We start from the raw sequence: 27,876 nt of genomic DNA, 5'->3' as shown, positions 1-27,876 counted from the left end.
AAAAAAAAAAAAGAACAATATGGAAAGTATACTTCCTCTTCTGCCCTGCTTAACTGAAGCTTTTTTGATAGTGTTGCCTTTTAACCTTTTCCAGGGTTATTCTCCCCGCTATGTAGGAGCTACTCAGAAAAGTTAATTCTGTTTCTGGGTATCTCTAATGTACAACGTCGACTGTTTAGAATGGCAATTAGGCTTCTTTCCACATCAAAATAAAATCTGAACATTCATCATTGAAGAAAAATTGATTTTGTGCTTCCAAACATGACCGAGTTCGGCAAAGGGATAAGAGGATAATTTACTTTCTGTCACCTCCAAAGTTAACTGAGGAAACACACACACACACACACACACACACACACACATTTCCCTGACAGGCAGACAGGCAAATCACAGACAAAACTGCAGGGCAGGGGGATAAAAAGGGAAAAAAAAAAATCTTGAAAAAGCTGAGCTCTTCCAGTCCCCTCCCACCAGGCTCCGTGAAGGATGACTTCAGTCCGTCTCCTAACTAATTCTGTCACTGTAAAATCCTACAGTCATTCTTCCACACATAAAGGACAAATAAGCTGGAGAGGAGGACCCAAGTGCTTTCATTTTTAACTCTTCACCAATGGAGGAGAAGGCAGAATGCCTAAGCTGTGTCTCAGTGGCCAATAGGATAGCTGTGTATCTCCCACGTGACTCACTGCCCCTGTCTTTCACATGGGCTGTAATTTAGTTCAATTCAGAACTGCAGATAGTACGGCTTTCACAGGAGCAAGGAATGCCTGGGCACAAGTGCCTGAGTTCCGAGGGACTTTGGGAAAACACTTTGCTCTCTCCCTCCTTCCTGGAATCAGGGATTCTGCACCTGCATCAGAGACCGTCCAGCCAGAGCCGCTGCTGTGCCTCCAGGGACCAGGAACGAGCACAAATAAGCGTTTTGAAATTGTAAGTATACATTTCTTTCCATCCAGGGTACTGGTTCCAATAGTTTTATGTCATAAGCATCCAATATGTGAAGATGTGGTTTTTTTGGTGCTCCTCTTTTATGTGTGTACAGAAGGGTGTTCAGCTGGCAGGAAAAGGTTTCCAAAACAATTGTTGCATGCTTGATTTGGTTAAAGATAAAGAATGAAAAATAAAAGTCAGGCATTCCAAGAGGAGCTGCAGGAGGCTGCACCTTGGAACAGTGCTCCGGCACGCTGCTTTGTTCGGAAGAAAAAAATGAAGGCACACACATATGTACTTACTTCACTTCTTTTCGCTCTTGAGGTCTAATCAGATTCGATCCGTTCCCAAGAAAAATAAAAGGCAAACTTTGCTGACTCCACTGACAAGGACACCAGCCACTCTCCAGACATCTGACAGTTATTATAATTAGCTATGAAAGACGGCTAAGACACTTGGGGCAAGGAGCTCTTAAATTCTGAACAATGGCTTCAAGCCAGGGCTTTCTTTTTATTTATTTTTTCAACCACCACTTTTCATGTTCTAATCATAATAGAGACCGAACTGGTCTTTAGGGTTTTAGTCCACAAAATATGAAAGCACGTCCCGGCAGAAGGGAGAGGCTACTGAAAGGGGCCAGTGTAAAGACAGAAGCAAAGGACAGCTTTCTGTCCCAGGATCCAGCCTTCCATGTATAAAGATTTTTTTTTTTTTTTTGAAATTCCTAATAGGGTGGAGTGAGGATGTGGGGGTAGGGAGGAAGCATGCCGAAGCTTCTTTATAGAAGAATGCTTAAAGAATAAAGTAATTGGGGATTTCTTTGGACTGGCACACAAGGGTATCCTTAGCATTGAAGTCACATTCACGGTAAGATTTTTTTTTTTTGATGGAGTTTCCAACAGAAGCAACATACAAAGCAGTTTTTTTAATTAATAAAATAATTGGAAACAAATGGGGGAGAATGATCCGGTGCTATTGCTTTCTTTCTACATGCAGCGAGGGTAAACCAGCAATGCCTTAATGCCCTCACTTCTAGAATCATCCAAATCCTTAAAAAGTTATCAGCTAAGTCGCCTAAGAAATTAAACAGTAAATCCAACCGATGTGATTTTTCACTGATGCAGATTTTGACGGGCAATACCTCCAGCCAAAGGGGAGTTTGGAAGAAAACATCGTCCTCCTCATTTTTTTGAAAGAGAATATTAACTCCATCAATTATGGAAAGGAATTATTCAAAGGCTCCAGACATAACTAATTATGGCTTAAAGAGATCTGCCAGAGCAGAGCTTGCATTCTAATTATAAAAGTCCAAGACGTTCGGGAGGCTTTTTTTTTTTTTTTAAAGAGGGCTTGGACACACATCTTCGCATAATCTTTTTTAAATACACCATTTTTTTTTCTTTGTCTGCTCTCCTGTTATCCACACCTCCCCCACCACGGCCCACTGTGTGCCCAGACACCTGAAGGCCAGACATAATGATCAACAGAGCCCCAGCCTGTCTGGACTCCAGCCAGGTCCCCCTCTACAATCAAGGAGCCTGCACGCAATCCCTGCCTGGCCTATCCCCCTGCTCTGTGCAGATCCGGGATGGAAGTCTTACACATACTGCGGAAAGATTAAAGACAACAATATCCCCTTTCTCTTACCCCAGACAGCCTCAATTTTTAACCCTTTCGTTGCCTCGAAAACGGAGACGTCTTCTCCGTTCAAATGCAAGTCCCCGGAGGTTGTGGCGGGGGGGAGGTGGGCTGCAACTCCCTCCGCATAGTGTACAGCTGCATGCGCCTCATTGGGTACAGAAATCACATCTCCAACGACCCACCGGGATATGTTAGGATGAACAGCGTGCTAACGCAACAAAACAGGATTTGCTTGTGCGGGAAATGCATTTTTGGATGAACTGAAGCTGTATGAAATCTGGAAAATGTCAAAGGTCTGTGAACGATTCTTGCAAAGCTTGCAGAAGGTTCTATCGTGTCTGATGATGCTGTTCTTTAAGCATCTCTCTCTCTCTCTCTCTCACTCGTTCAAGAGACACTCAGCCAGGCACGTATCTCGTTCTATCACGGAGAAACCCAGGTTTGCTGGTGATGTCATCACATATAAAATTTCGCCTTTGTGGGCCACATTTTCAATCACCTAATCGCCAGTGTCTGTTGGGTGTATGCCCATAGGAAGTTCACATGTGTGTGGGGTTAACCGACACCCACAGGAAAGGACTGTTTTATTTGTAACTATCTTTCTCTTGAAGATGTGTTATGGGCAGTATGGCCAAATTTATCAAGATATATGTAGGCAGGCAGAGTTTCCTCGTTCTGGGAAGCCTTATTAATATGCTGGTTGAACATTTTAGAGGTGGCTGAATTTCAATGACGTGAATAGGATGTAGAAATGGTGAGCATTTTGCAATCATTGGGGTAAAAAGGCTACAGTGTCGATATTTGTTATGACTTGGTGATTTTTATGTGCCACTCAAATTTTTGAAATCTATTAGATCATTTTTACTATTTACTTATTATGTAAGGAAAGAATCTACACAAATGATTTGGAAAGCAATGCTCATTTCACGTGCTCTGGGTTAGATGAGAGTTGGATTAAAACTGTGTGGGCTGGTATAGCGTTTGTATTTATTTTCAAGTCTCTTTTATGGGTCTTATGCTAAACAGGTATTCACCAAGCAAGCGTTCAGATTTTTAATGATGTGTGTATTTAAGTACATTATTTTATTCCACTTAACTCAAATGGAACAAAGTTTAATAATTTTAACAAAACACATGGCCATATCTGAGATATAAACATAAAACAACTGTGCACACATAATTTCTCCTAATTACCAAGTTTTGGTCGGTAGTTTAAATTAATCTTCATTAGGATAGGACAACTGGGTGTACTTACCAGTTCTTACGTGGGGGATATTTGACACATTATTTTCTTAATTTTCATATGTGCATTTAATGCTTCTTTCTTAAAAGAACTTTCATACTTAGAAAAGGATTAATGTTGAACAGATTTGCAAATAATATGTACATGAACAGCATTGCTTATATGCCAACACACAAATTAATTTTTGCTGTTGTGTGATTGTTTTAAAACCAGTGAAAAATTTTTTGTCCTTTTTCTTTTTTTTTTGGCTTTCAAGTTAACATTATTGAGAAAAGTATGTAGCTTAAAGAACGGACGCATTTTTTGCTTAAGAAGAGCAAGCTACACAAGTTAGGTGACATTCTATGGGGTAAAACTCCAATGTGAACTAATAAATAACTTTTCTGAGAAAGTCTTGGACCTGACTCCATAGTTTTTACATAAACAGTTCTTCCAACATATAGTGGCGTTCTTGCCTGAGGATGAATCCTCAAATTGTTTTCTCAAAGACTAAAAGGCTAGCAAAGAGTTGGATTTAAAGTTCACTTACTTTCTAAAAACAAAACATGGCATGGCCCACTGGGGATGCAGGTTACAAAAAAAGGCATCTTTCAAGAAAAGAAGATAATGGACTTGATTGAAATAGTTGAACTACGTAACGCCAATTCAAGAACAAATGGTTTTTCAGAGCATAACGGAGAAAGAACAATTTACTATAGTACAGTTTATTCTTCTTACACAATAGGAATGATTTATTTGAAATGGCAGAACAAACATAGTAGATATACAAAAACAATCAAAGACATCTTATGTCAGGGGTATATCAACATTCTTGTGTTTCATATATTAGAATATACTTAATTCAATTATTTATCTGAAGACTTTAGTTAAAACCTGTACTCTTGCTTAGCATGTGTTGACACTATAACCATGTATTTTTGTACCTCGCGTAGTATGTATCGTAGGTGTAAATTATAGATTTGAACGAAGTCTTATGATCAAAAATAATTATTGGTATTGTATTATGATCAGTGTTGTTTCAGTGCTCCTGAGTTAGAATATTAGCATAGTTCGATCCAGTGAAATTTGTATGGCAATGTTAGCTACCTGTGTCTAATTTAGCAGAGGGGGTGTGCTCAGATATTGGTCAAATTAATGTACTGATAATGTAATTATTGCAGATGCCTCATATCCAAAACTATTTTCACTAGATCAAAACATATGATAGTCATTTGGCCAACAGCACAAAATATTTAAAAAAAAAAAAAAAAACTTCTCTCTTTCTTACCATTAGGAAGATGATTTTTCCAAGCAGCCTCACAGTCATAATTTTTCTTTATGAAAAGAGAGACTGGGGTTTCCCCCCTCCCCGCCCCAAACTTAGCCTTTAGGCATAGGATTTGGGATTAATTTGAGTGGACGCCTGGGCACTGCAGAGAGAAGGCCAGAAGGAAGGAAGAGGAACTGGTTTGGTGGCTTCATGCCTCAAATGTTATCCTTCCAAGCCTACATGGAGACTGCCCTCAAAATCCATTTGAGTGAAAACCTTCAAAGTCATTTTCACAATTTTCAGAAGGTCCACCAGGGAGACATGTCCGAAGAGTGATTAAAAGTCCCGCTGCCTGAAACTCCCTGAGCCCAGGGAGGCACTGGGGTCAGATACACACAGGAGTCACAGATAGGACATGAACTATGTATCGCACATTCGGAGGCTGAGAGAGAGACATTGGGGATATTTCACCCCAAACAGATTTGGGGTTGATTATTGGCATATCTTTTGAAACGTCAAGCCTGCAGTTCAGCTGAAATAACTTTTTATATGTACAGCTAAGACCAGATGGCCCTGTGTGCCTTTCTTATTTAGATGAGACTTTTCCTTTCAATAACATCTTTCTTCCTGACCTGCTTAAAAATTCCAGCGAATGAAATCAGCACAGGATTTTCAATTCTAATTGACCATGTGCAGAGGAAGGGCCAGTGGAGAAATCAGTAGAGGCATTGTAAACCTCCCTGCCTCCGTTTTTGTCTTTGTGTTTTCCCCTTACCAGCCAATCTAAACTAATTGAACATATTTAATTTTTACTCCTATTCATATCGCTGCAAGATGCATCCTCCATGCAAATGTCTTGAGTTGGCTGTTTCTGCCATTTCATCACAAGTAATTGTGTTTTAAAGTTATCATTTTCAGCCACAGGCTCTCACCTAGATGGTGAGCCATTTATTTGAAAAATTGCACTGAAATTTAGCATAATGTTTGAATTAAGATGAAAGAGTGATGATACTAAATTTATTTTCTTTGTCACTTAAATGAGTCATCACTATTGAAATATGTGTGTGTGTGTGTGTGTGTGTGTGTGTGTGTGTATATACATTTAAATTTATTATGAAAATAGCCACTATCTAAAATTCTTGGGTTCATTCTATGTATAGTTATCATTAAAAAATTTTTTTTCTTCGCATTTATTTTGGACTTGGAGTAGGAAAGGCTATATCAAGAATTTAAGATGTTCTATATAGTGTAGCTTAGCAAATCATATGTGCTGTAAAAGTACGCATGTAAATTCTCTTTTTTTTTTCCTTTTTGACAAGTTGTCGACTCAGTTTTTTTTCAAAGTTTATTATTACTGCAAAGCATCCACAGTGTTCTCTTTTTAAAAATTTAATATTAGAAACAGTAAAAATGTTAGGAGAAAACAAGTTTTCTTTCTGATACCGGTACTAATTATTATGACAAAGAAAGACAGAAAGAAACATGTACCAAAGGTGTATATTTTAAAAGCTGTACATGGAGATAAGAAAAACTCCAACCTAACTATCAGAGTTATTGAAAATCTGTTGGCCACATAGCAGCACTCTCTCTATTTGGAATTCTTTGCTCATTCTTCTTCAGGTAACCATTTATCTCAAGCCGGTCTACTCGTTGTCAAAAATAGGATGCCCTCATCAAAAGCCACACTAGTGGAATGGTTTGAAAGATGCACCTTATGACTGATAAGATCAATTAGAATTTCTTTGCATCCAAATTACACAAAAATTGAAAAACAGTTGCTCACGGAATTCGTAACTATGAAGGCATGTTCTAAGCCACCAACATGTGAAGTCAATTCATTATGAAACTTGCAATTTAAATTTCTTAGATTGTCATATATATATGTGTGTGTATACACACACACACACACACACACACATATATATATGCCAGTTTGCATTACCTAAACATAAGAACGTTCATCATGCCATTAAATATCTATGTTGATTCATTTATCTCATTCATATTGGTGATTTTTTTCCCACTGATTTGTGAATTACAAAAATCCATTAGAAAAATGGCATGATTATATATGGCAGTGATTCAGCCAATTCCTGTTTCATTACCCTAAACAGATAAAATATAGTTAAAAACTGAAAAAGTCAAAATATAAACAAAAAATCAAAGTAAAATACAGAATCTAAGGTATCCCATTCTACGTATGTTTAGCTTAAGTTTCCTTTTCAAACAGCAAATTTGAACAAGCAATGAATTTAACCCCGCCTGTGAGAGGAGCTGATGGATAATGGAGTGTTGGGAAGAATTATTAAAGTTGTATTCGTGTTGTAATTGCAGAGAGTCAAAGCTCAGACATTCAAAGCAGGTGCGACTAAGAAAGAGGACTCTGAACTCCTCCCATTTTCTCTTCTTCCATGTTATTCTGAAGAATAGACGGATTTTGATTTGGCAAGGTCCTAGATCAATCCCAAACACTAGGTGATTTTTGGCATTTCCCTTTCCGTGGGCTCAGGGTTTGCTCCTCTGCCGGGCTGCCTGTGTGTCCATGTGCTTTAGGTGAACAGCAGGGGAGAAATTGTAATTATACCCAGTGCTGATGCTGGGAGATGTGCGAGATGTCTGCCCCATGTTGTTCCCTTCCGGCTCCCTGAGACGGTGAGGGTCTGTCTGAGACTGAGACGCTGAAGAAACCAGCCCCCTCTGGCTCTCCCGGGACACCCTTTGGATCTGTGTGGATGTTCCTTCTCAAGGCTCTTCGCCAGCCCTTAGCACACATTCGAACCCTCGAGACTTCCACCTGCTGTGCTAGGTTCTCGCTGTTTCAGCTCAGATAAGCCATGGCTTCCCCCTGAATTATGCAGCTAAGCTTTACCCTCGGAGCTGTCTGTTGTAAACTGGATGTTTTAAAACTGTGACGGAAGTGGGGCTACCAGGGTGTACAGCAACTCAAAAGGATATACTTCGGGGCAGAGGCCAATCTCTTTGGCATCCTGAAACTCTGCAGCGTTGAGGGCAGAATAAAAAGATTCCCCTGCATTCGATTGGACGGTTCTTGCATCCAGCACGAGGCCAGTGCACCTCGGGGTAGTCGGCTCCTCTCAGCTGATGCACGTGAGCTGGACTCTTTCTCCTTGTAGTGCATACGTCATTGGGTGTATTTCCTGCAGGAAAACTACTGTGTTAATGGCTAAGGTCTAACTTCTCTTTCAGGAAGGGCTGATCTAGAGAAAGAAAACAGTAGTGTGACAAGAGATTATGTCTGTCAGACCACGAGAGTGTGAGCTGTACCAGATCATGCAAAATGAGGGGAATATGTCACACACACACACACACACACACACACACACACACACACACACAAAGGTGCTTGGGGACATTTTCATCACACACATGGATTATCTAGAAGCCTGGGTGTAAATATAACCACTGGGGGATGGGAAACTAGAGCGAAACAAAAATTCCATTTAAGGTTTAGGTATCTAATCGTATTGCTTTGGAAACATTTGTAAAAAAGGACTATTTCACTCACTTGCCTTATTCCTCTTAGTCGTCTATCAAGACATTATTCACCCTATATTGGCAGGAAAGGAAACACTGACTGCTGCTCTGTGTGTTATCAGCCACTCTACAAAGTACCTTTTACCCTGAAAGGACTTAAGATTTAAGCCGACAACAGTGCCTGTGAAGAAATGCATTCTTGGGTTAGTGTGAGGACAAAAGAGGGTTAATTTTTCAAATCTCTGTGAAGAGGGGGGGAAAAAAACTGGAAGATGAAAATCAAAGACGGAGCTTCTAGTGATTTAGTTGTATTTATGGATTATACTGCCTCTTGAAAAGAAGAAAATCAGAGCTGTAAGATGACACTGCAGGGGTTGTCTGGACCTTTCACGGAGTCTAAAGTCTGTGGAGTCAATGCTTATTAAGGCCTGGTCTTGACCTCTGCTCTGCTGACGCCTCCCTGGTCCAGGTGCAACATTATTGCAAGTGCTTTACTGTTATCAGACACGATGTGCAAACTTCAAATCCTGAATGAACAGAGTCCGCTGAGCATACACACAATCCAGCAATTATGATGCCTACATGTAAAAATGAGTGAAGACCTGTAAACTTAATCCACTTCCTTTTATAATTAATAAACAGTGACAATAGCTCTTCTTCAAGATACAGCTGCTCAAGTGCAACTTACCTGCAGCTAGCTTTGGCACTTATGCTGATAGGATCAAATTTGGCAAGAATATTTAAAGTAATGATTCCTGTCTAAACAAATTCTATTTGAATGAACCATGGGGGAGTGTATATAACAATTTCTTTAAAAATCAAATGTATACTCTGAGTAATACAAGAGGTCTCTTATAGTCTAGGTTTTGTTTTTGTCTTTTTTAAAAAGGATTGATTTTACTTTTAAAAATGGCATTAACAGAATAAGACAGGAAAACACAAAATTCCCCAGAATTTTATCCTGAAGTATAGTAAAGCTTTTTCACTCCAACAGTTCTATAAAGCGTACTTCCATATTTACATAGGGTTTGATAAATATAAGAGAAAAACAATTTATACATATCCATTAATTGATCTTTTGAATAAAATTGCTATGTTTATGCCTCTGAAATGTTAGCTAACTTGTGTAAATCATATAAAATGACCCAAAATTAGCTGCACACACATAAACAGAGGAGAAATAAAACTCTCAGGTATCAGAATACATTACAGAGATTTAGGATTTTATTTTATCTTTCTGTTGAGTGTTTAGCAGACAATTCTCTAAATTACATAAATTTACTCTTTTTAAATATAAATTTTGAACTTCGAGGAAACAAATCTCTAACTTATAAGGAAAGCAAAAGTTTTAAATTTGCACTAAAGGAGTCATACATAAATACGTCTTTTTTAGCCAGAATTTTAAAAAGTAGAAAACATTTCATTTTAAATTTAAAAATATTTCAGACTTAAATTTCAATTTAGAAAACATTTCAGTTAAAGCAATGTCATCTTTCTATCACCAAGATTTATCATTTTTAACATTTTTCCCTCTATTTACTCCAAGCCATTAAAAAATAAACATATGCAATTGAAGATGTCAACTTTCTTGCCATTTCCGGAGGTCCTTCTGGCAGTAGAAGTAATCACTATCTTTTCTAGGTCATTTTTTCACACCTCCATTTTTTTAATCACCTACTTAAGTGTCAAAAGATAGAAAACAAAAAGGGGCCAAGTATCAGTTATAAGTTCCTAGATTTGCTGTTTTTAAATTTTCCTTAAAATTATTGGAAAATTTTCAAAAACGCATTCATTGGATGCCATATTTACTTATTTATTTTTGGTTTAAAAAAACCTAATGCTGATAAAAAGAAAAAAAAAGTTAAAAGATTTCATCGCCCTCCTCAATGAACTTCCTTGGTTTCAGAAAACTGAGAAAATATGTCTTCTGCTTCTTTTTATTCAAATATGTAGAATTGAGTCATTTAAATCGTAAGCATTACATAAGGGATTGGTGATATGGCTAAAACTTTATACTCTAATATGATCTCCACTGCTCTCATTTTCACAAAAATGCATGTTGTAGGTAGCTTTATGCATGAATATTAATTTTCATGTCTTATACTCTCATAGCATCTTGTAGAGAGATGCTTATTTTAAATGGTTCAAAGGAACACCAAAGTTACCTCTTTTGGGGTTTGCTAGAAAAATATCAGCAACATCATAATTAAAGAAATGAGCACTGACATTATGGCGTTCTTTGTCTCTGTCTTCTGGAGGCAGATTTCCCTTAAAAAAAAAAAAAAGCACATGGGAGTTTCCATTGTGGCACAGCAGGTTAAGGATCTAGCGTTGTCTCTGCAGCAGCTCAGGTCCCTGCTGAGGCACAGGTTCAATCCCCAGCCCAGCACAATAGCTTAAAGATCTGGCATTGGTCAGATTGTGGCATAGGTCAGCTGTGGCTCAGATTCGATCCTGGCCCAGGAACATCCATGTGCCACAGGTGTGGCCAAGAAAAGAAAAAGAAAACAGAAGCAAACGCATTTCTGAAAAAGTGTATTGAAACTGAGATCTATATTTGAACACACTTTACTATGGTGTTGCATGAATGGTGTGGCAGTGCATTGCCATGGAGACCTCTTAATGCTCATACATCTCTGAGGGCCTCAGAGTCAAAATCTATACTTGCCTCTTTACAACCCTGTTATCTTAAACACAATCTCCAGAGAGAAAACTTCAGGGTTCCATGAAGATGAGTGTCAGTGTATTTTTTCCCTGTCATTTCTTACCAGCTATTTAGGCAGCAGTACATCAAGAGACACCTACAGTCATTTTCAAACTTAAGTCAAGATCTTAATGCCTAAAGGGAAAAGATGCAACTAACCTACCCAGGTTAGATGCTTGAAGGTGTTCCCCACCTAAACTATTTTCAACTTGCATTTAATTGAACCACATGCTATTTCAAAATTGGAGAATTGGTAACCACTAGTGACATGTATTCCAGGCAGTACTTAAGCTAACGTATTCTAAAGATATGACAGGCAAGTATGCATGGCCCCATCTTTTTTTTTTTTTTTTCAGGTTCTAACCAGAGGATATTGTAGCCCTCAATAAATGTCACCCTGGGTCTTTTAGGCTAGGTGTTAAAAAAAAAAATGGCACAGTGATTTTGACTGCATTGTTTCTTAAGAGATTATTTTGCTTTAAACACTTAAAATGCTTTGTTATTACAAGTATTGTATACCACATCTTTATTCAAAGACATCACACATCTTTACTATAAAACAGACTCAAGAGTATGAAAAGCTATCTCAAAAGGCTGTCCTTTGATAACAAGGCAGGCAAAGCTGCAAACGTATTGTTCAAACATATTTGTTCAACTTTTTCTTTCTTTTCCTCTTCTCAGCCTCCTATCATCTTTATTAACATTCAAGCTATCAATATTATTTCTCCCCAGATAACTGCCCAGTCGGTGCCACTCATTGGGGTCTTTTTTTGTTATTTCTTCAAAACACTCATCCATTCATTCACTTGAGTATTCTTATGTCTGTTTCTCATCACAGTCACACAACAGGAGCACTGGGTAAGGAGTAAGAAGATGTTTTATGAAATATCTTTTTGACTCTTTTTGGACCTCAGTTTCCCTGCCAGTAGTTTGAAGAATGAGGGCTAGTGAACTTCGAAGGTCTTGAGACATAGACCTGCATGATCAACTGACCCTGAGATTCTGAACTCGATGAATTCTGAGCTCTCAAACTAATCTCAGTATATTACGTGTGTGCCAGAGGTCTGTCCTTGAGAACATGGAGTCACACTTGTGCTTATTCAAGACTGTTTCTTTAAAGTCTTGAATTTTCTCTGTTTAAAGTCTTCCGTATATGATCTTTATTCCTATCTGTGCTTTCTGAAGGGTACTCTTCATCTAAATCTGCTGATTTCCTGTGTGAAGTATCCTTTATAAAATTGTATAGCTTAAGGAAATCTTGACAATTCTGCTAATGCATTTTACTGATGAGCCAAGTCAGGTCAGAGAACAACACGGTCACTTCTTTGTAAAGATCCTTTTTGAGTAGGATCGTTTTTGCAAACTCCACAAAAATCTTGACGCATTGGGTTGCACAACAACCTTAAAAAAAAAAAAAAAAAAAAGGCTTCACTGTGGGGTAGATCTTGACTGTAATTACTGCAACTGTATGATATGACTTTGGGGGTTTTCCAAATGCTGATTTAGTCATTAACACTGAGTTACATAATAGCCATCCTCAAAATACTTCCCAAGTGATTATATGTTGAGTTACCCCTCCCACTATTTTTAGGATAGGGAATTGGATCCTTGAGAAGCTGTGGAGGAATTTTGCCAACAATTTTAACCAGAATGTTAGCCAATTTACCAGGGTTCTCATGTTATGAACAACTTAGGTACATCACAAGATCTCTTGCTAACTCGGGCAATGCTTTAGGTTTAAACTAGTTTATAACTACCTACATCTACTGAAATTCTGGGGGTAGGGGATAACTAGAAAGGGATTGAACTTAAGAGTTCCAAATGTCAGAAGCGGGGACATTAGCAAGCCAGACATCAAGGGAGCAGCATGAGTTATGGGGGCCTATGGAGGAAACTATCACACCAAGGGAGTTAAATAGTCAATCTAAAATGAATTACAAAAAAAAAAAAAAAAAACGCCACCTAAAACATGAAAAAGTTAGAACTATATCGAGGGCTTTTTTTCTGCTAAAGCCTAAAAGACAGATTTAATATGTCACTTAAAGAACTGTAATCAACAATTGAATCAACTTACGCATACGCATATACTGGGTCACTTTGTTGTAGAGCAGAAATTATCACAGCCTTGTAAATGAACTATACTTCAATAAAACTTTAAAAAAAATTTAATCAACCACCACACACGTCATCTCATGAAGCAGACAGTTAGAAACTAATGTTTTAAATCTATTGGTCCATCAACGTTATCTCTGCCTCTAGAATCATTTATAAACACAGAGTAGATCCAATAGATTTCATGAATTTAGTACATTAAATCACTTTTATTGACATCCACAGCATGCAAAAATCAAGTATCAATGGTCGTTAAACTAGCCATCGTATGAAATTGCGGAAATGTCTGTGATTTTTCTTCCCCCTCGTTTCAAAAATAAAATCACTTTATTGAAATAATCATAGAAGCCTAAACTTTAGAAAGGAAGAAATATAGGAAAAATAAAAGATGCAACAGCAGGTCACAGTAAGTCTAAAATGTAGTTTCTTAGCTGAAAATATGAAATTAGATATTTAATGAAAATCATGTCGAATTTCAGAAATATTTACTTCAATTTGGACACTGTTATTATGTGAAGTTGTGATACATTATAAGAGAAGCACATGTTAATACATTATACATTAATGATCACATTTGGGCTTGTTAGGAAATTTTTAATTTCAGAACTGCTGTCAACATTAAGTTGAATTTATGCATCTGAATTTCCATTATAACTTTTTTGAAATGTGATGTTAAACCAAAGAAAGAACCGACCCAGGGAAGTGCAATGCCTAAATAATATGCATAGAATAAAATACAACACTTTTATGGTCAAAAGGTGGATTCCTTTTCTTTTAAGATATTTATTAGAGTCAAACATCAGAGTTCAAGAGTTGAATTATACATGTGTGAAACAATATTATTTTCAACCAGAAAAGGACTTAGATATTACAAGGAGACAAAGAAACTGAGGTCTGAAAAGAGAAGAAAGAAATTCAAATTCATGGAATAAATTATCTAGAGTGATAGGATAGAATTCTTTCCATTTCTCAGGTGTCTCTTTAAAAATGCCTGGATAAAGGAAAACACAGAGAGATGAAAGCACAAGAGTTCCATTTGGTTCATAAAATGAGTTTTGATAAAAGTCCTCCTAAAGATAAAGCCAAGTCAATTAGTTTCAATAAGAAACATCAAAGTTCCTAGAGTGGCACTTAACCTGTTGGTTATTCAGTTTGTTCATTTGTAAACAGCCCAACATGCCACCCTATATACCTCACAATACGTATTTATTAAGTGCTTACAACCAGCCAATAGGATTGCCATGTACCCTGCATCTAATTCTCATCCACACTTCTGGGATGTACGCCCCATTATTATCCCTCTTTGGGACACGAGGAAACTTCGAAAGGTTGACTAAGTAATAAGTCCAAGATGCTGAAATACCTAGAGGGTAGGGCTAGCGTTTGAATCCAGAAGCCAGACTCTTCACCTGTGTTTCTAAGTGCGTTTCTTCCTGGCTCTTCTTCCCTTATCGTCCTGAAATGTGAAGTAATAGGTGTGGGCAAAATCATCAGAATAATAAAGCATTTGACTAATGCAAGATGGGCTTACCTGTGGAAAGGAGGCTGGTCCTATCTCACATCGTGCTATATAATCCATTCTCGGGTGTGCGGGTCTGATCGCTCTAATGAGTTCTATTATGAGGAAGATTGAAATAGAACACACATAAGCACCATGGAAAAGCCCATTTATTTTACTTATTTATCTAAACTTCCTGTGCTGAACTCTCTTGAACATCACTGCAATAGAATTTGACCTGTGTAGATAAAACAACCTTCATTTCCACGCCAATTTTATCTGTTTTATGAAAGTGGTTTGTTCTGTCATATTTCCCTATGGCTCATCAGTTTCCTATTTTTATCTCCTTTACCTCATCAACATATTCTATTCTGCTATCCCATCTTAGCAGAAGCAATGCCTCCAAAAAGTACATTAGTAATGGTTGCACATTTGTAAATTAATCCCATGGCATTTTAGTAAATGCACTGAATTTGGCTATGAGACAATTTACAGTAGCATGAAAGTCCAGCTATAAGGGCCTCCAGCCAAAAGAATGGAGCTACCAATAATCCTTACAAAAGGGCAAAATTAAATCCAAGGACAGGGCTATTGAATTATGATGTAGCCATTTTGCAATCAATTTAAAATGTTTATTGACTGTTAGGACTTGGGGAGATATTGGCTGTTAACATAATTCATATTCTCATGGTTTGTAAAAAAATATCTGTAGATAATCTCAATCTTGGGCCACATATAATGGGCTCTGTCAAGGATTAAAAAGCCTCAAACTTCTCAATTTTTTGTGACATTTTCTAAAATTTCTGTAAACAACTAAAATTTGGTTTAGTGAGAAACTGGGTTGCACTCATACGACTTTCTCTCACGTGATTCTTTAAGCATTAATCAACTGAATATTTCTAGATGTGAAACTCTGACTCAAATCAACTTCTCTCTTAAAGAAGAAATGTAAGTCATTGCCTGAAAATTTTCTTGTTAGTTCTCCACTTTCTTAAAAAAAAAAAAAAAAAAAAAAAAGTTCTTGTTTTAATGTCAGGTAGTGAAACTCCCTACAGAAACTCATTCATTTCACAAACAGCAGTAGAATACTCTTTTTTTAATTATATGCTACATCTGAAAGGATTCCTACCATATGTATTTTTCACTTGCTTGAAAATATCTTTGGAAGTATTCACTATTTTAAAACACCAATCGGGTATGTCTATGTGCATTCAGAGCCTGCTATAGGAAAACTTTATTGCAGGTCAAGGGAACGTAGCAGTGAGGGCCTGGAAGCCACTAGGGTAGTTTCCTCTCTGCAGCATTGTTTCAAATTCTGAGAAATTCTACCATCATTTTGAAATTGTCTTCTAAAGTCATGTTGGCTCTTCTGAAGACGTTCCACTCTTTATCCCTGAAAAATAAGTGCTCTAATCAACCTTTCAAACATTATTGAATCATTATGGCAAGAGTCATGAAAGAAATTCTTGTTAGAAAGTTGTGTAGTTGAATGCTTATCCATCATTTGCATCCAGGTTTCCCTGTAATCCTCATAGTCATAGGGGATTTCTGGATTAGTCAATGAAACATGCACATTACCATATATATATAAAGAATAAACTAGGAGTTCCCGTCGTGGTGTGGTGGTTAACGAATCCGACTAGGAACCATGAGGTTGCGGGTTCGATCCCTGGCCTTGCTCAGTGGGTTAAGGATCCAGCGTTGCTGTGAGCTGTGGTGTAGGTCGCAGACAGCTCGGATCCTGTGTTGCTGTGGCTGTGGTGTATGTAGGCCAGTGGCTACAGCTCCGATTCAACTCCTAGCCTGGGAACCTCCATATGCCGCGGGAGCAGCTCAAGAAATGGCAAAAAGACCAAGAAAAAAAAAAAAAAGAATAAACTAGAACTAACATGGTGTCTCTGAGGAATAGAAAGCAAAAGAGATGCTGAGCAAACTGTGTAGATTATGGTCAAGATGAAAAGATAGAGTGACTGGGTCACTGGGTTACTTTAATTCAACTATTTATTGAGCTCTTATTTATTCTAAAGACTGGGCTACACAGAAAGGGGTACATCAAAAACACAAGGAAAACTTATTCAAGGTGTCCATAAACCAGTTGATTCAAAATGAAATAAAAAGTACTCAAGGTGGTTAATGTTTATTTGACTTAAAACACAGAGTGAAGTTAAACAAGAAAACTATCTTTTTTATGATCATAAGAAATTTTATCATAAAAATCTTAAATTGAGGATAGCAACATGTTAAGCATGTATAATCTAAAATGAACAGACCTTTCAAAGAGAACTGCATTTTCAAAATCGTCTTTGTTCAGTAATCTTTGAAGACAATCTTCACAATGAAGACCAAAGGAGTAAATGCTCTAAACTCTCAGAATTATGAAAGTAAACACTGAATAGTACTCAGTATCATTTGAGGATCAAGCCTATTCTTTGATTCCTAAAGTATTTGCCAGTGAGAATCCAAGGATTAATCAAATGTGTCTGTTCATTTTCAGAAAAAAAATAGACATATCTGTATTAATGTTTCTTATTTCATGTCATTTGAAGGAATTTTTTAAATCAGGTAATGACTGCTTGTTTAATAGTGTATAAAAAAGTGCTGTCAAGTCATTATGGGTTGACTACAATCATATTCTCGTCAGTCACTAGAGTATGTTCAGGTCATGAAAGAAAAAAGGAAGCACCCAGCAGGAACATTTGCTATGTGACCAAACAAGGAGCATCTGCTGTAGAATATTTGTCCAATAAATCTACAGGCCTCTGGAAGAATTCACCTACATTTCACATAACACCTGGAATCTTTAGACTTCTCTCATGTCATCCTAAGTGTTCTGGGGTCCATGTCATCAAAGTGATGATATTATTGAGTGTGTAGGTGTCATGGCCTGAAGACAGTCAGCATAAGCACTGACCACATGCTCTGGGTGAACTCAGCCCCACCTGGAATAACCTCAGGAATCATCACAATCCAGGCTGGTCTGTTCTCATGGCTTGAATTCGTTGCATCTTATACTCTTCTCGGCAGAACTGAGAACCAAAAAAGTAATGGTTTCAGAATCATTTCAGAGTAGTGGTGTTGACGAAGATGCCATGACGGCTGTAGGACTAGACAGATGGATCCAGGATACTCCCATCAAACCGTAATTCCTAGAATGACCTGAAGTTTCATAGCAGTAGTAGCTCATGGGAACATTGATTTGAGAGCCATTGGTCCAATGGACAAGGGCGTTCTTGCCACATGTTACCTTGAAAAATGGGTCTGTTTTTTTTAGATACTTTATCTTACAGTTGAAGCCTCATCTTAATTCTGTCTCATCCATCAGTACCACCCTCATTATTTTTCTACTCTCTTCTTGGTACAGGGCACACGGGAAGGGGCTTATTTTGACTTTGATTCATCCACAGTTAATCTTAAGGAGCCAGAAGACAGAATCATACTTCCTAGAAATTGCCACATCAGCATCAGGAGATTTGCTTCATTCTGGGCATGGTCCTGGGAGGTTAGGTGCCAAAGAAAACTGCTAAAAAGCTTTTTAAGCCAAGATAGTTTCCAAGATAACATCGATAGAATTGTTTTATAAAGAAAACAGAACTGCAAGGAGATGGCCAAGGAACTTGCCCTGAAGGCTAAGGGAGGTCAGGGGGCTCCCTGACCTGGGAGTCAGGAGGAAGCTGGTGAGGCTTTTGGAAATAGTAGCGGCTCTTCTAGATAGTCAGAGGCTCAGGTGTGCAGGGGTACCTCTAAAGCGATTCCAAGGGTCATGAAAGGCAGCACCTGACGTTCGGTACTCTCCTCTCATTTCGGTGGAAGTGACTCTTCCGGGTGGAATTGCCAGTAGCTCTGATAACAGCCACCCTAGTGCTCCCCCAAGTGGCCCCCCTGCCCAGCAACCAGTATGTCCTCTCTAATGAACCTCTCTATGGCTACTGGCCTTTAGTTCACCACTGTACCTCTCTGCCCCCAGAGGCTGTCAGTTTCAAGCATTTCCACTGAATGGCTATCTATCACTTCTATAGTTGAATAATGTTAGGATGCTAGAGTCCCACAGAGGTTCCAATTGCTGAGAAAGTAAATGAGAAAGGAGAATTTTGTTTTGCGCTTGGCTTTCTTATTATTTTTTTTTTTCTCATTGGAGAAAAATGCCTCCTCTGAGTTAATGGGGGCACTCAGGAACAGATAACAAATCCACAACTTGGCAATGGTGCAGAGTCATGACTCTCCACCTCAGCTCCCCATGTATCAAGAGGAACGAGGAGCTGAGAAGGTTTGTGGTGGCAGCACACATCAGTTCTGCAAAACAGCACACTCTGTGCTAAAAGACTCATGCAAAAGAAAATTGGTAAAATGGTTTGCTTTGATCTGGGACTGATGTCTATTCCCTCATTGAGAGAGCAAAGGAAGGCAGAATCCAGGGGTATGCCATCAAAAGTCTTAATCTGCATTCCCTGGACTTCTTACCTTAATTTAGGTGCAAATTTTCATTCTATCTCAGAGAAAGTGAAGTATTAATGTTACTCATAGAATACGTTGATTTATATTGTTTAAAGAAAAAAGTGAGAAGACGTCAAAGTGGACCCTACTACACCCATGGTTCTGAGTTAGCATTAAAAAGAAAATCAGGAGTTCCCATCATGGCTCAGTGGAAATGAATCTGACCAGCATCCATGAGGACGCAAGTTCAATCCCTGGCCTCGCTCAGTGGGTTAAGGATCCGGCGTAGCCATAAGCTGTGGTGTAGGTCAAAGAAGTGGTTCAGATCGGGTGTTGCTGTGGCTGTGGTGTAAGCCAGCAGCTGCAACTCCAATTTGACCCCTAGCCTAGGAACCTCCATAAGCTGTAGGTGAGGCCCTAAAAAGACAAAAAGAAAAAACAGGTATCATAACAATAGTACAAAATATGGGTAAATATATGTTAGTAATACTTCATTTCCATGCAGAAGACAAAGGTTTGGTCTGTTTCAAGCAACACATTAGGTGGTTGGGATTTTCAATACCCTCCTTCCCCCTCAAGTTCTGAAATAAAATCAAAAGGAAAACAAATGGAAACACAACATTACTATTGTTTTAGGAAGAAGCAGACAAAATTTATTGTTGAAATTAGTGAAAAATTAGGGAGGAAAAAATGTCCAACCTGAAAGTAAAACATCCATATAATGACACACTATGCAAACATTATCATAGGTTTTCAAAGTATAGTTAATAATAGAAAAAATACTCATGTATTAACTTTAAGTGCAAACGTTCAAGTTATCCAGCGCCATAGAGTGATTGAAAATCACAATGTCAAATATTTATTTTTTTCCATTTCTACTGATTTTATTTTTTCTAGTATAGCTCATTTACAGTGTTCTGTCAATTTTCTACCGTACAGCAAGGTGACCCCGTTACACATACATGTATATATTCCTTTTTCTCAACATTATCATGTTGCATCATAATGACAAGACATAGTTCCCAGTGCTATACAGCAGGATCTCATTGCTTATCCATTCCAAAGGCAATCGTTTGCATCTTCTGGAATCTAATATACATCACAAAGGAACCTTTCCACAGAAAAGAAAATCATGGACTTGGAGAACAGACTTGGGGTGGCCAAGGGGGAGGGATGGATAATGTGAAGTATTTAGTAATGGTTGTCTCACTGTACCTCCTCCTCCAGAAGCATCAACTGGGAAGCAAGTAATATTTTTAAAAATGATTTTAAATGATGGATTTTTTTTTTTTGGCATGGTTTCTAGTTGATTTTCCAGGCAAGGTAAATATATACTTATCAGCAAAAGAGTCCTACGGGCTTGGTGGCTATGAAATGTAAATTTGGGGGAAAAGGCTGTCAGCTGTGACTCAGACCATCAACTCTGCTCCCACTGCAGCTGATCATTTTGAAGACCGTGGCTCGTGCCTACAAGTGTGTGGGCTGACAATCCTAGCAGGAGGTCATCCGAGGAGATGTGCCTTCTACAGGCAAGGCAGTGCTTCAGGGGGAAGAGCAGAGAGAGCAGGAGACAAAAAGACATACCCGCACAGAAGAGAGAGAGAGAGATGGAGGTTGGCTGGCTCCCGTGCCCAGTGTTTCCTTCCAGACTTTCCAGTTAGATGCCTGTCTGGAACAGATGGAAGAAGAGAGCTAAGAATATTGTGACAGTGGAGTCATGAGACACCAACGTAAGAAGAGAAGAAGTCCTTCTCATAAAGATGTGTGCAAAAGAAATAAAAGCAGAACAAAGAGTAGACAAAGAAGCAAAGGTAGCTTTAAGGTGAAAGATGTCCCGTCTTTGAGTTTTATCTAAATTAATGTCCACACGGAGTCCCCATCGTGGCGCAGGGGTTAACAAATCCGACTGGGAACCATGAGGTTGCGGGTTCCATCCCTGGCCTTGCTCAGTGGGTTAGGGATCCGGCGTGGCCATGAGCTGTGGTGTAGGTCGCAGATGCAGCTCGGATCCCATGTTGCTGTGGCTGTGGTGCAGGCCGGTGGCTACAGCCTGGGAATCTCCATAAGCCTCGGGAGCGGCCCTAGAGAAGGCAAAAAAAAAAAAAATTAATTAATTAATTAATTAATGTCCACAAAGGAGCTGACACGTACCTATCACCTAGAGGAATAAGGAGAGACTTCGCCACCAGGAAGTCAAAGGACCCAAGGCTGAAGTGACTGTTGAAAATCCCCATGGGGTTTTTGGGCCAGAGGCAGATTCCCTCCATCCCCCTCAGGGCTTATGGATGGGGCTCCAAACTGTAAAAGGCCTCCACCCAAGCCAGCCCCAAGAGAATCGCCCCCACCCTCCCGTCCACCCCCGCTCCATCCATTCAAGTCTGGTCTCACCATCCTGTTAAGCGCATCCTCTTAATAACATTCCATCCAACATTCCCACCGAGGCTCCTTCTGAAACCTCCTCGACAGTCTGTCACATGAACTTTTTGTGGCCTGAGATTCATATTGGATAAAAGTCTTCTCCAAATGTATGAAAGTCCTTCATCGTAATCACAAGAAGAATACACCTCCAGCCAGGTCATTCTGCCACGTAGGACTAATGAAGAGAGAGTAGAGACAGAGAGAATAGAGATGGTTTTGCTGGAAATGTTGAGAGAACCTGGGATTCCCGCTTGTTTCTTCTGCTTCGTCTTCTGCTCCAGCCCTTTAGCTGGTACCAACCCTCTGCCTTCAGAGGCAGCCACCAGCAGGGCGGCTGCTCTTAAAGCAGAAATAGCCTTCAAAGCTGACATTTAACTTCCTCACAGATGTTCTAGAGATGCTACATGCAGCCGTGGATAGCCACGCCCTCGTGGTAGAATAATTCTAGTGCAAAGGTGAAGCCGACACAGCAGACAGATTTCTACTGACCTAGTTCAGGTACCACTCTAAGAGAGACAGGATTTGCCATGGAGTCAGAGAGCAAAATGCACCTGAAGAGGCTGCTCAGCATTCAGAGAGCCACCTTTAGGATACTCAACATTTCTGGGTCAGTTAGGGTTCCCCAGAGAAAGCCACAGGGGTGTGTGTGTGTGGGGGGGTGTTATTCACACATGTATGTACATGTGTGTATACAGAGAGAGAGAAGAAGAACGAGGAGGGGAGGAGGAAGAGGAGGACGAGAAAGGAAGAAAGGAAGAAAGAAAGAAAGAAAGAAAGAAAGAAGGAAGGAAGGAAGGAAGGAAGGAAGGAAGGAAAGAAAGAAAGAAAGAAGGAAAGAAAGGGAAAGGAGGGAGGAAGGAACAAAGGGAAGAGGGAGGAAGGAAAAGAGAAAGATCATAGAGGAGACGGAGAGAGGAGAGAGAAAGATGCATCACAGCTGCAGTCATGGAGGCTGCACGTCCCATCCTCAGGGTGGACCACAGTCTGGATGGAGACCCAGGGCAGAGATGCAGAATGCCAAGCCCTCTGCTACAGAATCCCCACAGAACCTCCTGCGCTGACAGGAAATTTACACAACACTCAGCTCTCTCTCTCTCTCTCTTCCTCTCTCGGAGTGAACCTCAGTCCGTGCCTGTGGAGCCCTTGATTCCGGGAATCCGACTGAGCTTGCTCCTAATCACATGGTCCATTAACACACAGAATAGTGTTTGTTCCATATCAGGCAATCGGCAGTCACTGAAGGATGACAAAGGAAGGGACAGATGACAGGGTCAGATTTGCATTGGGAGGAGGGTAACTCAGTTAGACCTCAGTTCAGATGAGGTAACCTTGTAACGGCCAAAAATGAAATAATGATCCAGGCGTGAAATAGAACTTGGGTTTTCCCCAAACGGATACTTCTTCTCACAACATACTAGAAACAAGCCGCTCTGCATTTTCCTTCCAGTCTTGCTTCTTATTGACACCCTGGGAGCCTAGGGCAGTGTGGTTTCAGGGTAGGTAGTATTTTAAGGTTGGAAGAGTCTAAAGCAAAGGCAGCCCACGCGAGGGACAATGCAGGTGGTCAGTCCCCAGAGGGTGCCGTCTCTGAGGGTGGCTGCTGCCTGGGGCTCCCGGTACCCCATGGCGCTGCTTGGCCATCTCAAAATCCACTTGGCACAGGCGTGTGGATGTCCCTCATTGGAAAAGGGAACTATGTGACATGAAGATGCTTTTGGATGTGAGGAAATCACAAAGCTTGATGTTCCAACTGAGAGAAGCGTTCCCTTCCTTTGCCGTCTATGTGCCAGGAATGCGCTGGAGGAAGTTGTCGTCAAGTCATGATAGCACATGGGAGATAAGATGTGGATTCTCACGAAAAACATAGACCTGGAAGAACAGTTTTACCCTAAGATTTCCTTGCAAGTTGGCCATCGTGATTTTCACTGGATGCAAAGCCTGAAAACCATCCCAGGGTGGGTAGGGAGGCAAGCACCTTGCCATGCAAACAGAAATCTGACAACGGTAACACCCTCAAAATGTTTTCTAATGGATGAAGCCCATTTCCTAAGAACACTGCCTATAAAGAATGGTTGAAAATTTACAATTTTTTTTTTTTCCTGGCAAAGGCTCAAAGCTAGATTTGAGAGCGTTGCCTGGTATGGTGTGTAGTTACTATGTATTGAATGTTCTGATCTACTTTGATCATTGAGAACTCTTTCTTGTTGTATGTTTTACCAGGAGACTTTGTAAATTTTTTTTTTTTTTTGCCTTTTGAAATGCATATGTCAAGGGTACATACAACTGCACTCACATGGAGGCCATGCTGTACATTAGAGCAAGCATTCTCTTATACAGAGAATTTAATTGTATAAACAGCCAGAGCCCAAGATTTCCCATTATTATGTGAGCCTATTGTTTTGTTTTCCATATATCTCCTAGTTTGCTTATGCTGTTTCCTCCTATTGAAATGATTTTTCCTCCCTCTTCTCTGGCTGTCCAAAAGTAGCCTAACTCAAATGCCCTCTTTTCCAAGCAACCTCCCCATCACTGCTGGATTTAGTCTCTTCTTGAAGCTCAAATAACCTTCTAGCTCTACCTCTTCAGGGCACTAGGCACTTTGCCCCTTGTATTGTTGTCTTTCCATCTGTAGATGACCAGTCCTTGAAAGCAGGACCCCAATCACTCAACAGATGCTCCTACCCTCATAGGTGCAAAGTGACTCTGTGTTGAAATACTGAATGAATGGCTAAGAACCGAGGAAAAAAAACCTGCAGAAACCCAAGAGCTGGTTCTAAAACTGAAATAGCTCGAACCATTTTCAGAGTACTAAATTTTCCCTAAGTTGTAATAATCATGCCGTCCCAATTGTCTTTATGAGCCGAATACTAAACCTTTGAATGTGAGTATGCCCTAAATATTAATCATGAAAGACTACAGATAAAGAGCCCATCAAAGAATAACCTTGAGGAGTTCCTTAATGGCTAAACAGGTTAGGGATCCTGTGTTGTCACTGCCGTAGCATGGGTTCGATCCCTGGCCCGGGAACTTCTATGTGCTGAGGGGATGGACAAAAAAAAAAAAAAAAAGAAAAGAGAAAAAAGAAAACTTTGAGAAGCAAGGTTACATACAACAGAATAATCATTTTCAGGTTAGGAGAAGAGCAGACTCTGGGAGGCAAGAAATAAATGCAAACCTGAAAGATGTTATGGCGTATATATCACACTGAGACTGATTGCTCTCCACTCATTCACTCATTTGTTCAACAAATATTTATCAAACACCTTTAAGTCCAGCACTCTTCTGATTGCCGAGGGAAGGATGGTAAACGAATTCCCCGCTCACAGTCAATACCTGTAAAATCAGTCAGGTGCTGATAAGGGGGCTGTGGGATTTTACAGCAGGCTGGCAGGAAAGACCTCTATGACGGGGAGCCTTTGAGCTGAGCCTGGGATGACATTTTGGTGAGAGCAATAGAAATAACCAAAGTACCCTCCAGATTAGGGCACGGTACATGCAAATGTCCTGAGGCACGGTAGTCCCTGGGGTGTTGAGGAAGAGTAAGGAGGTGGGGGAGGGGTCTGGTCGAAGCAGCATCAACCCGGAAGGGTGGCAGGAGCTAGGGACATGGGCTAAGCTGAGCAGACCCGCAGGGCCCTTGCAGGACATGGTTAAAGTTTGGGATTTGTTTCTGTGCAAGACGGGAATCTCTTGGAGAGTTTGCACAGGGGGCTTGATGCGATTTGTCTCTGGCTTTAAAAGGGTTGCTCTGGCCTCTGTGTAAAGAGCAGGGCAGGCTAGGCAGGCTGGGATGGGGTTCATGAGTAGGGATGGAGCTTGGCGGCCGGTTGGGACAGTGCAGCAGCCGGTGTCTGGTGTCTGGATGGCAGCGGTGGACTGCTTCTGGATACATTTTGTTAGAACCAAGGTCACATTATTCTTTAAGGCTTTTACTCAGTAGGACTCTACCCCAGATATAGATGAAAGCAAAGCCTCTTTCCTAAGGGGACCCCACCACATCAAATTTATCTGGGCCATCATTCTCCCCCTTACTCTCCATGGACCTCATCCTTAAGGATTAAGCCCAGTCCTCAGAGACGCCTGGGTGACATGCTTCTGTGTCAGAAGTCAAGCCAGATCCTTGGACCCCAAAGCTACTAAATGTCAGCTGTTCCCAGTTTTCTTCTGCTTACCTAAGAGACGTTTTGATCGAAAAGGCCATAAGTAAACTTTTTAGTATTAGGGGGAAAACCAAATATTGACTAAATCGTTAGCTTCATAAGCAATCACTAGCATCTTGTTTTCAAAAGATTAGCATACTAGTTTTCAGCAATGCTTTGAATTCCGTAGGCCCCAAACAATAATTCAATAATTCATAAGTATTTTAGTAAGCACACTGTGAAAGGGTGCTAATATTCGGTTGTTATTTTCTATGTTGCCTTGTTTTTATTTATCTATGTTTAAAATGTAGATGTTATTAAAAAAAAAAACCTACCTGAAAATGCCATTGAACAAACTATTTCTTTTTTTGATTGTAAAGTTTATAATTTTTACAATGAAGAAATATAAACATGTGTTTGCAAAAATAGGACAGCATTTATATTCAAAAAGTAAAAATGATGCTAGCGAGAAAGAAGATATACAGATGGCCCACAGGCACATGAGAAAAATGCTCAACATCACTAATTATTAGAGACGTGCAAATCAAAAGTAACAAACTATTTCTAAGAGTTGTTCCTAGTCCTGGCTATTCACATATTTCTTCATTCTGAAATATAAGCCAGTGACCATATTTCTCGATAACCCATGCGTTGATTCTAAGGCATTAACCAGTCAGCTAACAGGGGTTATGGCTTTTGTTATTTGTTTTTGGTAATGACAGTACTTGTACGAGACAGTACTTTTTCTTACACCATTAGGGTTCCAACCAGTTCTTTCCTTCCTGTTCTGGAAGAGGAATTTAACTATTCTTAGAGAGTCTTGGCTGCTAGTATATATAGTATGCTACTGTATGATGCAAATACCTACATTTTAATCAAGAAATATGGGCATCGACATTAAAAGTCTTCCCCCTCACATACTTGTGAGTCATTTTTCCTCCATGAGACTTTGTTCTGCATCTTTCTCCTAGACCCACACCTGACTCAAAACAAAAACAACAAAAACAAAAACAAAAACCCTCAGCAGCGTCTCGAGTCAAGAATTTCTTTCCTTCTCGTCCCCATCCCCATCCTCTGGAAGTTGAAATTGAATTGAATGCCCTGTGCATCTGTGGTTGGTCTCTATGATGGATGTTGTGGCCAAGAGGCAGGAAGCATAACTTAGAGATGGACGCAGCCCCTGCTCTCTGAGGACCCGAGCCCAGGCTAAGCCTTGAGGTTACGTGATCAGAGGACAAGCCTGCCACTAGGATGAGGGGTCCAAATCATGATACTCAATGATGTCTACCAATGTATCCCTTTTAGAAGAAAAATCAGACATGAACACTTTCTCAAGTGTCCCAATGTTCAACCGTCTTTCTCTTCCATCAAAGATGAGTCCTGTCATCTCTTTTAAAGTATTTTTCCTTTGGGGTTTCTCTTTTCATTTCATTCCTTGGCATTTGTGCTAATCCTTGAGGGTGGGAGAATTTGCAGATGTAAGAATGGGAGACGGAAGCGTAGAAGAAGTAGGAAACGGCGACTGTCTTCTGGCCAGAGTTATTCATGCCATGCATGTTTACTGGAGTAAGGTTATATTAAAATAAGAAAAGGGGCAGCTTCTGACTAAGTATAGGCACCAAGGGCATTCTCTGCATATGTGTTGGAAATAGTCTCATTGGTTAGACGGTGTCTACGGCCCCTTCTAGGGCAACTCTTCCATATTCCTATACAGATGTTAAGGGGAACAGGTGATTTTCTTTGTCTCAGGAGAGGCGAGAATGGATGTGTGCAGATTCCGTGTACGTGAGATGGAATACTTCACCCTGTCAGAGACACTGAGGCTCAAATCCACTTTTTGGTAAATTGGATTGTCTGAAAGTCAAGCGTGCTTCAACCCTGACTGCATAGTTTCGTTGTTTTCAAAGGGTTATGTAAGAGGAGAAATCAGAGTGCATTACCCTCCATGTCTCCTCTTTGACATGGCTCTGTTCTGTTTTCAATGCATACACTAAAGATGATGAGTGAGTACAATGA

The 27,876-nt window shown here is 39.8% G+C and overlaps 1 protein-coding gene and 1 long non-coding RNA gene across 12 annotated transcripts in view; one reads left to right on the top strand and one right to left on the bottom strand.

Moving 5' to 3' along the window:
- Positions 1–700: 700 nt before the first annotated feature.
- Positions 701–27,876, top strand: part of LOC110255652 (uncharacterized) — a 93,431-nt gene continuing 66,255 nt past the window's right edge. For 8 of the 11 annotated variants that reach the window (XR_014818251.1, XR_014818252.1, XR_002336254.2 and 5 more), the window contains exon 1: positions 727–930. Coding sequence is in view for 2 of the 11 variants with exons in the window: in XM_084980708.1 (XP_084836834.1) it covers positions 703–930 (228 nt within the window). In the remaining 9 variants the exon portion in view is untranslated. Of the gene's footprint in view, positions 931–2,054; positions 4,799–27,876 lie in introns of those variants that run through there. The other 3 variants (XM_084980708.1, XM_084980709.1, XR_014818258.1) reach the window with 2 other exon arrangements.
- Positions 19,934–22,912, bottom strand: LOC110255653 (uncharacterized). The gene is made up of 2 exons (XR_002336256.2): positions 21,692–22,912; positions 19,934–21,384 (listed from the first exon to the last, which is right to left on the bottom strand). It is a non-coding gene; the product is annotated as an uncharacterized LOC110255653 (long non-coding RNA).

This window comes from Sus scrofa, chromosome 10, assembly GCF_054392235.1.
Source record: "Sus scrofa isolate SSC_HxYL_T2T_F1_AM1 chromosome 10, Sscrofa_HxYL_maternal_Yorkshire_Landrace_v2.0, whole genome shotgun sequence".
Lineage (NCBI taxonomy): Eukaryota > Metazoa > Chordata > Mammalia > Artiodactyla > Suidae > Sus > Sus scrofa.
Note: the sequence above shows the minus strand (reverse complement) of the source record. Positions and strands in the feature narration are given on the sequence as shown.